Raw genomic sequence first — 15129 nt, 5'->3', positions numbered from 1 at the left:
CGTCAGGCTTTGTTCATATATATCCTCACGAACATGCTCTTAAGTTGAATGTTGGTTCTAAATAAGAAGCTTAGGAGAATAGCAATGTGCTACAAATTTACAATACTAGTGGACCCATTGCGCCAAATGGCGCAGAGACCCGCTGAATCCATGTCCGGATTGAAAAGAAAATCCATGGTTTAGTTAGTTTAGTTGTGGGCAAGCACATACCTTAACTAATTTATCAACCTTTAATAAAAAAAGAAGATTGGTTTCTTGCTGTGTACAATAAGATGTACACATACATTTAAATTTGGCAGCATAAAATTTCAATGAAAACCATGTTGCACTGAAAATATGTGTATTTTTCAGTAATCTTCCATTTGAGCAACCACACACATTAAGAATTTAGATCCCATGTATACAAAAAAATATGCATAACAGTTAAGAAGGCCTTTATTTTTTTCAAGGTATTGCTTGCATCAATTTGTTTGTGTGTGTGTGCGTGTTCAGAAAAAAGATGACCCGTTACACCAAATGGCACAGACGCCCATTTAAACCATGAGCGTGCTTTCAAAAAAAAATTGCATTTGTTAATACCTTCATATTTGAGGGCATGTTTGTTGATAAACATGGTGTTTTAAAAAATTAAGTCTTTGTTGATAAAATTAGGTTTTAGCAATAACTTGAGATATATTTTTCCTGTCGGGATGATTTAGAGCATCATTATGTTTGACATACATAGCCTAGGCAAGTCTTTCAGCAGTAGGCGATTCCCTAAAGTTTGGTACAGAAGTAGAGACCCAACAAAATATTTCAAGATTGTCTTAGCAGGTGTGGTCATCAATTCACAGCTTTGAGTTGGTATACAAAGAATAAATTGGATAGTTATAGGTTGTACAACTAAGATTAAAGAACCAGAACGTGCGTACAAAGTCAAGCAACCGGATGCCTCTTCTGACACACATAAAACAGATACATCATCTCCTGCCATGCCTCATTCAAAGAAGAGATGCCTATAGAACAAAAACTGGATCGCTGACCTTGATGCTTTTTCCAGGTGGAAAGTGCCATTATGGAGATACTTATAAAGAAAAGAAACATTAAGAACAAATGGCCTTCAGAAGAGTTCAAATAGTTTCCTAAAAATAATTTGAACAACAAAGTGGCAAGACAAATGTACAACAGTGGAGACCCGACGACAGCCTCAAATACATGCATTGTGACAACTAACCAGTATACAACAGAAACATGCTTAAGAGAGTGAGGGACACAACTGGAAAATATATATTATGTGTAACATTACTAACCGATCTCACTACCAGAGTATAATGAACAACCATATGTTAAGGATGTATTCGGTCATACAAACCGCATTTCTGATCCCTTTTCCATTATATCTAAATGATATCTAGTGGAATTTTAATTTTTTTAGAGAACCCATCGCCAAATGGTGTACCATTATCAAGAAAATTTGGATGAAGGACTGCCAATTCGGTACAACATGTGTTTAATCTTATCCAAGTGTTTAAACCCCCTAAAGCGATCTCATACTAATTCCGTATCTTCAAATATCATTCTGGATGGGAAAGGAAAAAACAATGCATTAACCAAGGACCCTAGTAACATTTTAATTTATATTGAGAGCACTACGATATATATTCTCTGTGGCAGCAATATAGATCATCATTCATGTATAGTAGTTGTAGGCATCTTTTTTGCTTTTGATACATGGATATTCTGATTGCACGATTCTTTGCAAATCTGCAGTAGTTGTAGGAATCTTCTTTGTTTTTGAATTAAAAAAAGGAGAGTTAGCCAAGACAATACATCAAGTTTTGCAGCATAGCAATCCAAAGAAATCGGTAATACCTATCTCAATCAAAGCTTTGTTTGGAAATACATAACCAGTGCTCTCATCTTGTTCACGAGCGAGCATGAAAAAAGTTTGGTATATGCTCATGCAAATGGAATAAAACTGGCTTGATAGAACAAACAAACAAACCTATTATACTCCATGGATATACTATACTATTGCTTTTCAGAGCCAAAATGATCGGAAGTAATGAAATAACACGAAAGTAAATCAACGGCATGATTTGGGACCAGAAAGATATAAAATCATTATACGAAAAGTGCCACACCATATGTTTATTCAAGACAGAATAATCATGAGCAATGCATAATGAAGAAAGTAATTTCTTACAGAAACAACAGCCAGCTGAGCTGTGGACCATTCATGCTCCTGCAATTTGTAATAACACACTCAAGTTAATGGGATAAGCACACACATTATTTGCAGCGTAAAAAAAAAGACTTCCCTAAAGATGCAGCGGATATAAACTCACATTTCTGGACGTAATATGATTTAACAGAAACAAAATCCATTGGATTTGTGGCACCAGTTTGATGACAACAGGTAAGATAGAAACGCACCAAGCGGCCTGCTTGGTAAGGTACCAACAAGAAATTACAATCAAAGAAATGCATATGGAACTATGGCTACTGTTTGTACTTCAGAAAGTTCTAAAGTAGCACAGCTTAAGACTTTTACCAACAGTTAAAGAAAATATGTCTGCCAAACTCAATTAGAGCCCATACAGCTACCATATGACAATAGCTCAGAGCCATGTTTCACTTAATTATTTTGTTGACAAAATTAGTGCAGGACTTGTGGAGCATTTAGAAAGAATCCAAGAACAAAAGCACAAGGTACTTGGAAAGTTGGAATATAATACAACATAGGTGTGAAAGTATTATATGTACTCAGTAGAAAAATACTCGTGAAAGTACACTGTTCCAACATGGAACGATAAATTTGACGAACTTGATGACAATCTGAAGCTGAAATCCTACCTTCAGGACATATATGCATTTTGTTATGGAATGCATTGAGGCATAACTACACTGCCAGGAAAGAAACTCACACAATCAGGATCATTATACACTAAGAGGAAGGACTAAAGCAAAAAATGCAGTCAAATAAAAATATTAACACACAAAGCTCAATCAGCACCAAGAAAAGGGGTCAGCAAAAGATGTACAGCTGAACTGAACTGAATGTTATTGGGGCTTTTCCATGAACGCAAGCTATTGTTTTATTCGCCTGAGAAAATTACAGTGATGTTGTCTACACAACACAGATTACTCTTCCACCCTGATCAGCTCCTACATTACAATGAGCTAAATGGCACAAATACATCTATTTAACTATTACACCACTTCGAGTAAAACGGAAGGATGGCGCATTAACTAATCAATGCAGGAAACTACTATCACAATATATTGAAAATCATCACCAGGCTGAATCTGTATTATTGGTTGGACTATACAAAACGTGAAACATGGTCTGGTCTACTGTAATTGAACGACTGGGATTCCAACCATTGTGTGGGATGAATGATACAATTTTGGTAGGTAAGACTTTAGTTAACATGACGAAAGTGCTTAGGGAACTGCGAAAAAATAGTAACTTTAGAAAAACTGAAAAAGACCTCCACGCCAAAAATAACCTCTCCAACCTGTATGCAAAGTTGCAAACAATATTGATTTGATATGAACTGAAACAAAAACAGGAATCAAGAGAAGTCAAGAAGTGCATACCGGACCATGCTTAAACTCCGTCAGGGGTTCGATCTTAAGTCAGGCCTGCTAAACGTCCTGCACACACAAACATACAAAAAGTCAAGCTAAGAAGGACGGCGTGGTTGATTTAGTCTAGCTGAAATTGACGCACCAAAAATGGCACACGCCAAATTGAGCAGTAGTTCTACTACTGCATAATGCAAGGTTTAATATAAATGGACCAGATTTATTTAAGCCCTGTCATGCAAATCACACAGGTCCAGTATACGTTTACAGAGAAAAATCTTTGATATGTGTACATGTAAGGTCGCCTCATTTCTGAAAGCACAAACCCACCCTAACTTTTCGCATGAACAAAATGCAGATTTTCTCTTCCTTAAAGATATTACATGACTCGGCATCTTCTTGTATGGAAGGGTGAAAGTAAAGAAAGAAGAAAATAGCACAGGAAATTGCTCACAAGACTCCACTCACCTTCAAATGATCTGAAACAAGAAAAAATTGCAAGAGGCGTGAAGGGGGAGAAGGATTGAGAGAAGCTCACCTTGACATCATCCGAGCTCCTCCCGTGCGCACCATCTTCAGCCGTCGGGACTTCACCTTCCCTGCCGCTCCATGAGGATTCTGCTCCTTCCCTGTCGCCAGCCTCTCCTCCACCCCGTGAGGCGTCCGCCGCCTGGGTCGCCGGCCTCGCTGCTCCACCCCACACCGCTGGCCTCTTGGCCCTCCCCTGCTCCTTCACCCCCAGAGGCGCCATCTAGCCGAGGAGGGGGTGTTGAAGAAGAACATGAGGATGGAAGACGGGGCGAGGCGCGCGAAGGAGGAACGTCGCAGAAGAGAGAGAGAGAGAGAGCAGGAGAAGAACGGGGGTGCGGCGGCGGACAAGGGAGGGACCAGGGAGGGAGACGTGGTTGCTGTGATTTTCGAGGCTGCCCACGACGGGCCGCACGATGCGCTCCTGCGACGGTGCGAGGACGGGCCGCACGACGCGCCGTACTTTCCCCTTGGCGTCTAGGCCACACGTCGTACTTTCGCTCGCACCACGACCCCGACGAAACGGCATCCAGGGCAGCCGACGAGCGGGACCAAGAGCAGCGCCGGGCCACCCGTCATCCCAGAAGCCCAAAGGTGGGTGCAGAAACCGAGTGCAGACGCACCGGCCGGCCCCACCGCGCAGCTGCTGCCCACAACGCACGACGCGGACAGCATGCCAGGAGCGTCCCGCCAAGAGCGGTTGACCCCAGAAAACTCTAGCCAACACCTACACCGCGGGACATGCACTGGTGCAACCGACGAACGGGACCAAGGCAGCACCGGCCCACCAGTCAGCAGCCGCGGGCGGAGACACCGGGTGCATAAGCGCTGGCTCACGCCGGACGACGCGGACTCCACGTGATGGGACACGCGACACTGCAGGACTGGGTGACCCGAGTAAATCTGATTCCGTGACGCTCGCGCACGCGGCGCGGCAGGATCGCCCGCCCAGGCACCCAAAAAAGGCTCACCCAGCTAATCGGTTGAGAGGCCGAGCCCATAGGTCATGGCCTGCATGAACTCACCCCGCGGTCAAAGCAAAAATGACCGAAGATCCAACGTCAACCAACGAAAAAATCTGCTGTTTGACCCTCATCCAACGGCCCAACTCGAAACAAAACGAGGGACAACTGAGGAGACGAGTTGACTAGCCTCATTATATGTTAAAATATGGCTTTCATGATTCATGCCTAACAAGTGATAAGATTCTATAAGTCATGCCACTTACCTTTTTCCATCATACATATCATTATTATTTTGAGCTTCTTTTGGTAACATTCTACATTACTCTACAAATAGACGGGCGTAGCAACGCGCGCCATCCATAATCTAGTTATCATGTCAAAACTAGATTATTGCTCTGAATCGCTAAAAGTCTAATTGTCCATTCTATAAAGAAAAGAATATGATATGACATGATAGGCAGCATTCCACATCAAAAATTCTGTTTTTGTCACTGACCTACTCGAGGACGAGTAGGAGTTAAGCTTGGGGATGCTGATACGTCTCCAATGTATCTATAATTTTTTATTGTTCCATGCTGTTATATTATCAATCTTGGATGTTTTATAATCATTTTATAGTCATTTTATATCATTTTTTGGTACTAACCTATTGACATAGTGCCAAGTGCCAGTTGCTGTTTTCTACATGTTTTTTACATCGCAGGAAATCAATATCAGACGGAGTCCAAATGCAACGAAACTTCATGAAGATTTTTTTTTTGAACTATAAGGAACATAATGGGCCCTGGCTGCGCCTGGGGGTGTCCCGAGGAGGGCACAACCCACCAGGGCACGCTAGGAGGCCCAGGTGCGCCCTGGTGGGTTGTGCCCACCTCGGGTGCCCCCCCCCCCCGACTGCCTCTTTGCTCTATAAATACCCCCCAATATTCCCAAAACCCCAGGGGAGTCGACGAAATATTCATCCAGCCGCCACAGAGTCCAGAACCACCAGATCCAATCTAGACACCATCTCGGATGGGGTTCACCACCTCCATTGGTGCCTCTTCGATGATGCGTGAGTAGTTCTTTGTAGACCTTCGGGTCTGTAGTTAGTAGCTAGATGGCTTTCCCTCTCTCGCTGAATTCTCATCCGAGTATTCATATGATGTAACTCTTTTTGCGGTGGGTTTGTTGGGATCTGATGAACTTTGAGTTTATGATCAGTTACATCTTTTTATATCCATGAAAGTTATTTGAGTTTCTTTGATCTCTTATATACATGATTGCTTATAGCCTCGTATTTCTTCTCCGATATTTGGGTTTTGTTTGGCCAACTTGATCTATTTATCTTGCAATGAGAAGAGGTGCTTTGTAGTGGGTTCGATCTTACGGTGCTTGATCCCAGTGACAGAAGGGGAACCGACATCTATGTATCATTGCTACTAAGGATAAAACGATGGGGCCTATCTCTACATAGATAGATCTTGTCTACATCATGTCATCTTTCTTATTGCATTACTCCATTTCTCCATGAACTTAATACACTAGATGCATGCTGGATAGCGGTCGATGTGTGGAGTAATAGTAGTAGATGTAGGCGGGAGTCGGTCTACTAATCTTGGACGTGATGCCTATATAATGATCATTGCCTCGATATCGTCATGATTATTTAAAGTTCTATCAATTGCCCAACAGTAATTTGTTCACCCACCGTTTGCTATTTTCTCGAGAGAAGCCACTAGTGAAACCTACGGCCCCCAGGTCTCTTTCTCATATATTTGCCTTTGCGATCTACTTTTCCTTTGCATTTATTTTTAGATCTATTAAACTAAAAATACAAAAATATCTTGTTGTGTTTTATTTTATTTGCGATCTATTTATTCAACCCATTAAAACTTTCTCCCGTCCACAAGCCATAATGGGCGCCGTTACCCGAAAGGGATTGACAACCCCTTTAACACGTCGGGTTGCGAGTGGTTGTTATTTGTGTGCAGGGGCTGTTTATGTTGTGTTGCTTGGTTCTCCTACTGGTTCAATAACCTTGGTTTCATATCTGAGGGAAATACCTACCGCCGATGTCCCACTCATCCCCTCTCAAGCTACCAGTTAGATGCGTTGGCCTCACGACTAAGTCCTCACACTAAGGACAACTGTCGTGACAAAACCACGACAGTTGGCGCCCACCGTGGGGCCCCCGCATGATGGTGTTGAGTTCTTGGAGGGATCTCTCACAGGGATCGAGGAGGTCGCAAATTTTCTGGATTAAGGAGAGCCAGTTTGGAAAGGAAGAATTAGGGTTGCGATCAACTCCGCTCGGCCGCTATCTCGCAAGTCACCAAGGCTGAAGGTTTTCCCGTCGTCTTCAACATCGATCTAGCGGAGGGCTCAAGACTTGCGCCTAAGCCGCCCAGAGCAAAAGAAAATTAATCCTGATGGAGGTCCCAGCTCATGTGTGTTTCGGAGATCAAAATCAAACATTGCTAGTCCACGACCCAGAAAAGATGGCCACGACCTGTGGCTAATCTCGACTCCACCTTGTCCGTCCGAGTCGCCATCGTGCCTCGTCTCCTATCTGAGTGGTTGTCGCGCCTCGTCTCTTGTCTCAGTCGCCGTCATCGACCTGTTTCCGTCGCCGACGAGCCGCCTCTACAGCGCTTGCCTCGACAAGCCACCTGCTCCGCTGTGGCCAAGCGCCGCTTACCCTCACGGTCGGGGCTAAGTCACCACCTCCTGATTCTCTAGCCGTGGTCGGCGCACCGAGCCGCCCCTCGCTCCAAAGCCGGCCTTGTCAGCCGCCTCTCCACCGTGTTGAGCCGCCTTCGTCAAGTCATTCGCCGGAGTCCCTCAAACCGCGGGTTCGCCGCGGCGCCGTTGAGCCGCCAACCACACCGCCGCCTCGGGCCGTCCCCACGGTGCCGAGTTGCCGGCCCTGCACCGCTAAGCCGCTGCTCTGAACAGTTTCTGAGCCGATGGCCTACCGCTGCCGCGATCTTGCCTTGCCTCTGAGCAACTCGTCGCCAAGTCGCTCCCGCCGCTTCGTCTCAGGACCCACAGTCGCGCCTCAGAGTTGCCTACACGTCGCCTCCGGGTTGCGCCGGTCACGCCTCGGCCGCCCGCTTCAGCCGCTGCTGCGGCCTTGCTCCTCCCAGCGTCATGTGCCTGGACGGGGCCGACCCGCCTCGGTCTCCGCTGCAGGAAACTTCCTCCGCATATGAGCCACCGTTTTTGTGGCCTCACCTTGCCCCGTCTGAGCCTGCAAGCCAGACTCCACCGCCGCCTGTTGGTGTGGATTCAATTCAAGTCGGCTCCAGCTCCAAGCCGCTGCCCTGTCACACCTAACCTGTGATTAGTGTGCCCTAGAGCTGGCTGGTGGGCCCAGCCAGCTGGCCGGCCAAGTGGCGTGTGTGGGTGACTTTAAAAGAGGCCGCATGTGGTCATGGGTGTGATGCGTGTGTTGAGACTTTTCCTGTATCCCAAGCATTTATCTGAATTCGCATCTTCCCTTCTTCCTCTCCGAGTCACACTCTCGCTCTCCCCTCTCCTCTCTCAATCTAGATCGTCGTCCCCCTCCTGGTTCGTTACAGTTGGTATTCAGAGCCAATTTCACCGAAAAAATTTCGCCCTTGTGTTTGATTGTGGATCGATAACATCCACCGTGCCGGTGCGAGCTGCTCCGGCAAGCCGCACAAAATCCATCGCGGGGTTCGATCCCCTTCAGCACAAGACCACAGCTCCTTCAAAGGCTTCGGCGGCGACGCGGCAAATACTAGCCGCCATGGACGAGGGGAACGCCAACATCACAAAGATGCTTGAGGCCCTGCTCTCCAAGGTCGATGAGCAGAAAGCGGCGCACGAGAAACAGATCGAGCTGCAGGCTGCCTTCAACGCCCAAATCTCGTAGGAGGTGCGCGGTCTCTCTCGGCAGATCGATCTGACCCAAGCGGACATCGACGCCACGTGCAAGACGGTGGAAGGGTCGGCCTCGCCGGCGGGCTCGGTCACCACGTTCCTCCACCAGCCCGCCCAACAACAGAAGCAACCTTCACCTCCACCTACGCCCCCTCCTCCACCGTCACCGCGCCCCGTCCCCGACCCAGCTCGCCCGTCCTCGTCCCACGCGTGTTTGGGTGACCACCGCCCGCCGCTCATCCCGGTGCCTCCGACCGGCGGGTTCGTCGCCGCGGCGACTGCTTCTCCGACGGGATACCACGCCAACGAGTACCACAAGCCCCCCAAGCACAACTTCCCCAAGTTCGATGGCACAACACCATATCTGTGTTGGATCGCTGCCTCCCCTACTTCGAGCTCTACAAGGTGGCCTCACACCACTGGGTCGCCACCACGGCGCTCTACATCGACGGCCAGGCCACGCACTGGCTACAGGCGTTCCGGCAAATGCACCGCAAACATCACGTGGGATCTCTTCACAACGGCGATCCTGGAGGAGTTCGGCGCAGACAAGTTCGAGGTGGTGATGCACAAGCTGCTCCAACTCCGACAAATGGGCACCGTCACCAAGTACCGCGCCGCGTTCCACGAGAAGATGTACCACCTCCTCGCGCTCGACCCGTTGATCAACACAAAATTCTTTGTGACGCAATTCCTCCTCGGCCTGAAAGACGAGCTGCGCGCCCCAGTACGCCTTCAGGCACCCTCCAACATCACGCGCGCCTCGGTGCTCGCACGCATCCAAGAAGAGGAACTGGGCACGACCCGCACGCGCCCTCGCATTACTTCATTCGGTCGACCACCTCCAGCAGCAGCAGTAGCAACACCACAGCGAGCTACAGCCGCCCCGATCCGCGCCCAGGGAGACAAGTACGCGCGGGAGCGGCAACTGCGCGATTTTCGTCGCGGCAACAACCTCTGCTTCAAGTGCGGGGATCGCTACTCCAGGGAGCATCGCTGCGCCCAGCTCGAGCAGCTGCTCACCATCAGCGTCGGAGACCACGGCGAGGTTCTCTCGGACAACACCATCCACACCTTACAGCTGCTTGAAGACCCAGGACCAACGGTGCAACCCCCTGCACCAGCCGCGGACGCGCCAGAATGCTGCCTCCTCTTCTCACAGGCACTCGACGGCATAGACTCGGCGACCACGATCCGGTTGCGCGCGCTGGTGGGGAACCAAGTCATGCTCCTGCTGCTCGACTCAGGCAGTACCCACAGTTTTGTGAACAAGGCCTTCGTCGACTGCCTCGGCCTCGCCACGGAAGAGATGCCGCCGGCCGAGGTGTGTGTGGTCAACGGCGACAAGCTCACCTGCAACCCCATTGTGCCCGGCCTCAAGTGGTGGATGCAGGGCCACACCTTCGAGACGCCCATGCGCGAGCTGGAGATCAGAGCGTACAACGGCATCCTGGGGATGGACTGGCTCACTCATCACAGTCCAATGACATGTCACTGGCAAGACAAATGGGTCAAGTTCCAGCACGACAGCGAAGAGGTCACCCTGCGGGGCGTACCAACCAACACGGCCACCACTCTCAAAGCAGTCGAACCCGACGAGCTACGCAAGATGATCGCTGGGAACGATGTCTGGGCCATGGCCATGGTGGACACCTGTGGTCACGCGGCGCGCCCAGCTCGCAAGTGTCCAAGCCAAACCCCTCTCGCCGACCTGCTCGAGGAATTCGCTGACGTGTTCGCGGCACTGCAGGGGCTCCCTCCTCACCGCCAGTACGACCACGTCGTCACGCTGGTGGAGGGCGCGGTCCCCGCGAACACGCGCCCGTATCGCTACTCGTCGCTCTAGAAGGACGAGAACGAGCGCCAGGTCAAGGAGATGCTGGACTCCGGCATGATCACACACAGCGTCAGCCCGTATGCCGCGCCGGTCCTGCTGGTCAAGAAGAAGAAAAGCACATGGAGATTCTGCGTCGACTATCGCCGTCTCAATGATGCCACCATCAAAAACAAGTTTCCCCTGCCCATCATCGACGAGCTGCTTGACGAATTGGCCGGCGCAGCGGTGTTCTCCAAGATGGACTTGCACGCTGGTTACCACCAGATCAGGATGCGCGAGGAGGACGAATCCAAGACGGCGTTCAAGACACACCACGGGCACTTTCAGTTCCGGGTTATGCCGTTCGGCCTCACGAATGCTCCCGCCACATTTCAGTGCCTGATGAATGCCATCTTTGGTAAGTATGTCCACAAGTTCGTTATCATCTTCCTGGATGATATCCTTGTCTTCAGCGAGACCCTGGAGGAGCACCTGGAGCACCTGCGCATCGTCTTCGAACTGCTCCGCGCGCACCAGCTCTACGTCAAGGAATCCAAGTGCACCTTCGCCTGCGACCACATCGACTACCTAGGTCACGTGATCTCCAAGGAGGGCGTGGCCATGGACAAGGAGAAGACGCAGGCCATGGAGCAGTGGCCGACTCCAACGAACGCCACGGAGCTGCGCGGCTTTCTGGGCCTCACGGGCTATTACAGAAAGTTTGTGCCGCACTACGGCATCATCGCGAAGCCGCTCACGCAGCTGCTCACCAAGAAGGGGTTCCCATGGACCTACCAAGCACAAATGGCGTTCGACATGCTCAAGCAGGCCATGGTCACCACGCCGGTCCTGGCACTGCCAAACTTCAAACGGCCGTTAATGATTGAGACGGACGCCTGCGACACGGGCGTGGGCGCGGTGCTCGCGCAGGATGGCCACCCCGTGGCATACTTCAGCAAGGCATTGGGGGGGCGCAATCAGAAGCTGCCACCTATGAGAAGGAGTTTCTCGCCGTGATGACGGCCATCGACAAGTGGTGCCAGTACCTGCAGCGCGGCCCCTTCGACATCGTCACGGACCACAAGTCGCTCTGCAACCTCGGCGAGCAGCACCTGGAGACAGAGCTCCAACGCAAGGCCATGACGAAACTGGTGGGACTCCAATTTTGCTTCCAGTATAGGCGGGGACTGGACAACAGAGCCGCCGACGCGCTCTCCCACGTGGGCAAGCAGTTCGAGGTGGCCGTGCTCTCCGCGTGCCAGCCGGCCTGGGTACAGGAGGTGATCAACTCCTACGACACCGATGCTGACGCCCAGGAGTGACTGCAGCAACTCATCGTACACAGCCCCGACGAGCACGGCTACGAGCTCTACCGTGGCACCATCAGGCGCCAGAACCGCCTCTGGATTGGGGCTAATTCGGCACTGCGCACCAAGCTCATCGCCGCGCTGCACTGCAGTGCAGTAGGTGGCCACTCTGGCAACACTGCTACCTACCAGCGCGTGCGCAAACACTTCGACTAGCGGGGACTCAAGCGCGATGTCGACGACTTCGTGCAGCAGTGTGCGATGTGCCAGCAGGCCAAACACGAGCACGTTAAGCCGGCCGGTCTCCTGGCCCAGCTGCCCATTCCGGTCGCGCCCTGGGAGGATCAGACCATGGATTTCGTTGAGGGCTTGCCGCACTCGGAAGGCCGCGACATGATCATGGTGGTCATCGACCGCTTCACCAAATTCGCGCACTTCATCCATCTACGCCATCCCTTCAATGCCATGCAGGTGGCGCGCGCATTCTGGGATAACGTGGTGAAGCTGCACAGCATCCCGTCGTCCATCGTCTCCGACCGCAACAAGACCAGCCACCTTTGGCGCGAGCTGCTCGCCGAAGCAGGCACCAAACTTCTCTACTTGATGGCCTACCACCCCCAGACGGACGGCCAGAGCGAGCGGGTGAATCAATGCATGGAGATGTACCTCTGTTGCGCGGTGCACGACTCACTGCACAAATGGCGTCGGTGGCTGCCAATGGCCGAGTTTTGGTACAACTCGACATTCCATGCCTCGCTCAACGGCACGCCCTTCAAGGCCCTCTACGGTAAAGAGGCCAATCTCGGAGTAATGGCGTCCTGGGCGGATTCGGCGCTGGCTGACGAAGAGATGGACTGGACGGCACACACCGCGCACATACGCGCCCAGTTGGAGCGAGCTCAGCGCCGATTCAAGAAGAATGCCGATCGCAATCGCACAGAGCGCCACTTCCAGGCGGGAGAGCAGGTTCTGCTCAAGCTCCAGCCCTATGCCCAGCCACTGGTGGTCAACCGCCCGTGCACCAAGCTCGCCTTCAAGTACTTCGGCCCCAACAATATTCTCGAGAAGATCGGGTCGCTCGCCTACAAGCTCGACCTACCGCCAGAGAGCCAGGTCCACCCAGTCTTCCATGTCTCGCAGCTGAAGCCATTCACACCTGACTTCACGCTGGTGTACGGGGAGCTGCCCAAGGTGTCGGACCTCTCCGTCGACGCCCTCACACCTACGCGCATCCTGGATCGGCGCATGATGAAACATGGAGACGTGCCGGTGGTGCAGATCAAGGTCCAGTGGGGCATAGGCGACACCGCCCCGATGACGTGGGAAGATTACGACATGCTCCGCCACCGTTTTCCGTCAGCAGCACTCTGGACGGAGGCAGATGACGACGAAGACACTAAAGAAGAAGAAGAAGCGCCTTAAGGAGGGAGGAATGTCACACCTAACATGTGATTAGTGTGCCCTAGAGCTGGCTAGTGGGCCCAGCCAGCTGGCCGGCCAAGTGGCATGTGTGGGTGACGTTAAAAGAGGCGGCCTGTGGCCGTGGGTGTGATGCGTGTGTTGAGACTTTTCCTGTATCCCAAGCATTCATCTGAATTCGCATCTCCCCTTCTTCCTCTCCAAGTATTGCTCTCGCTCTCCCCTCTCCTCTCTCGATCTAGATCGCGGTCCCTCTCCCGCCGCTTCGTCTCAGGACCCGCAGTCACACCTCAGAGCCGCCTGCGCGTCGCCTCCGGGTTGCGCCGGTCACGCCTCGGCCGCCCGCTTCAGCCGCTATTGTGGTCTTGCTCCTCCCGGCGCCGTATGCCTGGCCGGGGCCAACCCGCCTCGGTCTTCGCTGCAGGAAACTTCCTCCGCGTCTGAGCCACCGTTTCTACGGCCTCACCTCGCCCCATCCGAGCCTGCAAGCCGGAACCCACCGCCGCCTGTTGCTGTGGATTCAAGTCAAGTCGGCTCCAGCTCTAAGCCGCCGCCCTCACGGCCGTGATCTCACCCCGAGCTCCCTTTTGCTCTTTTCTGCAGCAGCTCCAGCTTGCTTTTGTTCTGCTCCGCGCACGGGTGTGCGCACAACCCCAACTGGCCTCGCATCTGCCGCAAGCTGGCCTTACGCTACTGACCAAATCTGCGGCCAACTCGCCGCGCCTCCTCAACAGCAGTCCTCGTTTTCGCCATTGCAGCCACTCGGGCAGCCGCCTCCACCTGCGAGCTGCCTCCGTCTTGAGCCGGCCCATCCCCGTGCGACTCGGTGGTCGAGTCATTGGTCTCCGCTAAGTTGCTATTCTGAGTTGCCGCACGAGCACCTCTGAGTCATCCTCGCTCGTTTTCTGCCACGACCGCTTCCACTTTCACAGATCGCCTGCGTCAAGCCGTTCTGTTGACCCACCTCTGCGGCATGGCCATGGCCTCGCCTTCACTCTGAGTCGGCCGTCTCGCCACTCCGCTTCTACGGCTTCATATTGCCACGGCCTCTACCTCAACTCGCCTCTGTGGCCTCACGACGCTGCTTGCGCGGCGCTGACAGCTCGCCTTGGTGAAACTGGTTCTCTGAAGACTACCCAGCTGACTCAATATGTGAATGAGGATGGATATACCTGAACTGTTCTTGTTGGTTGCACTCAACCAAGACGTGTGGCTGCCATGAGTGTTGTCACCGATGTTCTCCGCTTCCAGCTCAGCGAAGCCACGTGAGTGGTGAAGATGGCGAACTGGGCAAGCTATTTGGAAGCAAAGATGATTACAATTTTCACACCTCCAAACTGGTCATGCCTCCGACGCCGGGTCTCTTCTTGCCTCCAACCCGTCACCTCCGCTGTGACTGCCGCTCCGGGTCGACCCGGCCGAGAACCATCGCCTCCACCCGCAGATCAGCAGGTCGCTGTGGTTCGCCCCGCTGGGCCTCCTCCATCGACGCGGTCCTACCGCCTCGCCGGTGCACCAATTGAAGGAAATATGCCCTAGAGGCAATAATAAAGTATTATATATTTCCTTATATCATGATAAATGTTTATTATTCATGCTAGAATTGTATTAACCGGAAACATAATACATGTGTGAA

At 51.7% G+C, this 15129-nt stretch overlaps 1 protein-coding gene and 1 long non-coding RNA gene across 3 annotated transcripts; one reads left to right on the top strand and one right to left on the bottom strand.

Annotated features, from left to right (window-relative positions):
- Positions 1-791: 791 nt before the first annotated feature.
- On the bottom strand, positions 792-4660 carry LOC109776651 (uncharacterized). Of its 2 annotated transcripts, none has more exons than XR_005772614.3 (3): positions 4109-4660; positions 3583-3639; positions 792-2224 (listed from the first exon to the last, which is right to left on the bottom strand). It is a non-coding gene; the product is annotated as an uncharacterized lncRNA (long non-coding RNA). The 2 variants fall into 2 exon arrangements; XR_005772615.3 differs by lacking the exon at positions 792-2224 and adding an exon at positions 3053-3500.
- A 7123-nt stretch (positions 4661-11783) lies between these two features.
- Positions 11784-12290, top strand: LOC141042858 (uncharacterized). Its single transcript, XM_073511763.1, has 2 exons — positions 11784-12038; positions 12096-12290. Exons 1-2 carry the CDS (start codon positions 11784-11786, stop codon positions 12288-12290), a joined length of 450 nt encoding a protein of 149 aa, XP_073367864.1.
- The last annotated feature ends 2839 nt before the right edge of the window (positions 12291-15129 follow it).

This window comes from Aegilops tauschii, chromosome 3 (assembly GCF_002575655.3).
Source record: "Aegilops tauschii subsp. strangulata cultivar AL8/78 chromosome 3, Aet v6.0, whole genome shotgun sequence".
NCBI classification, from domain to species: domain Eukaryota; kingdom Viridiplantae; phylum Streptophyta; class Magnoliopsida; order Poales; family Poaceae; genus Aegilops; species Aegilops tauschii.
Note: the sequence above shows the minus strand (reverse complement) of the source record. Positions and strands in the feature narration are given on the sequence as shown.

What these genes read in the sequence shown, in the direction of transcription:
- LOC141042858 (XM_073511763.1), top strand. Translation starts at nt 11,784, where the DNA reads ATGACGGCCATCGACAAGTGGTGCCAGTACCTGCAGCGCGGCCCCTTC. An exon ending in CCGCGTGCCAGCCGGCCTGG is followed by an intron (nt 12,039 to 12,095) that starts GTACAGGAGGTG and finishes GAGTGACTGCAG; the next exon opens with CAACTCATCGTACACAGCCC.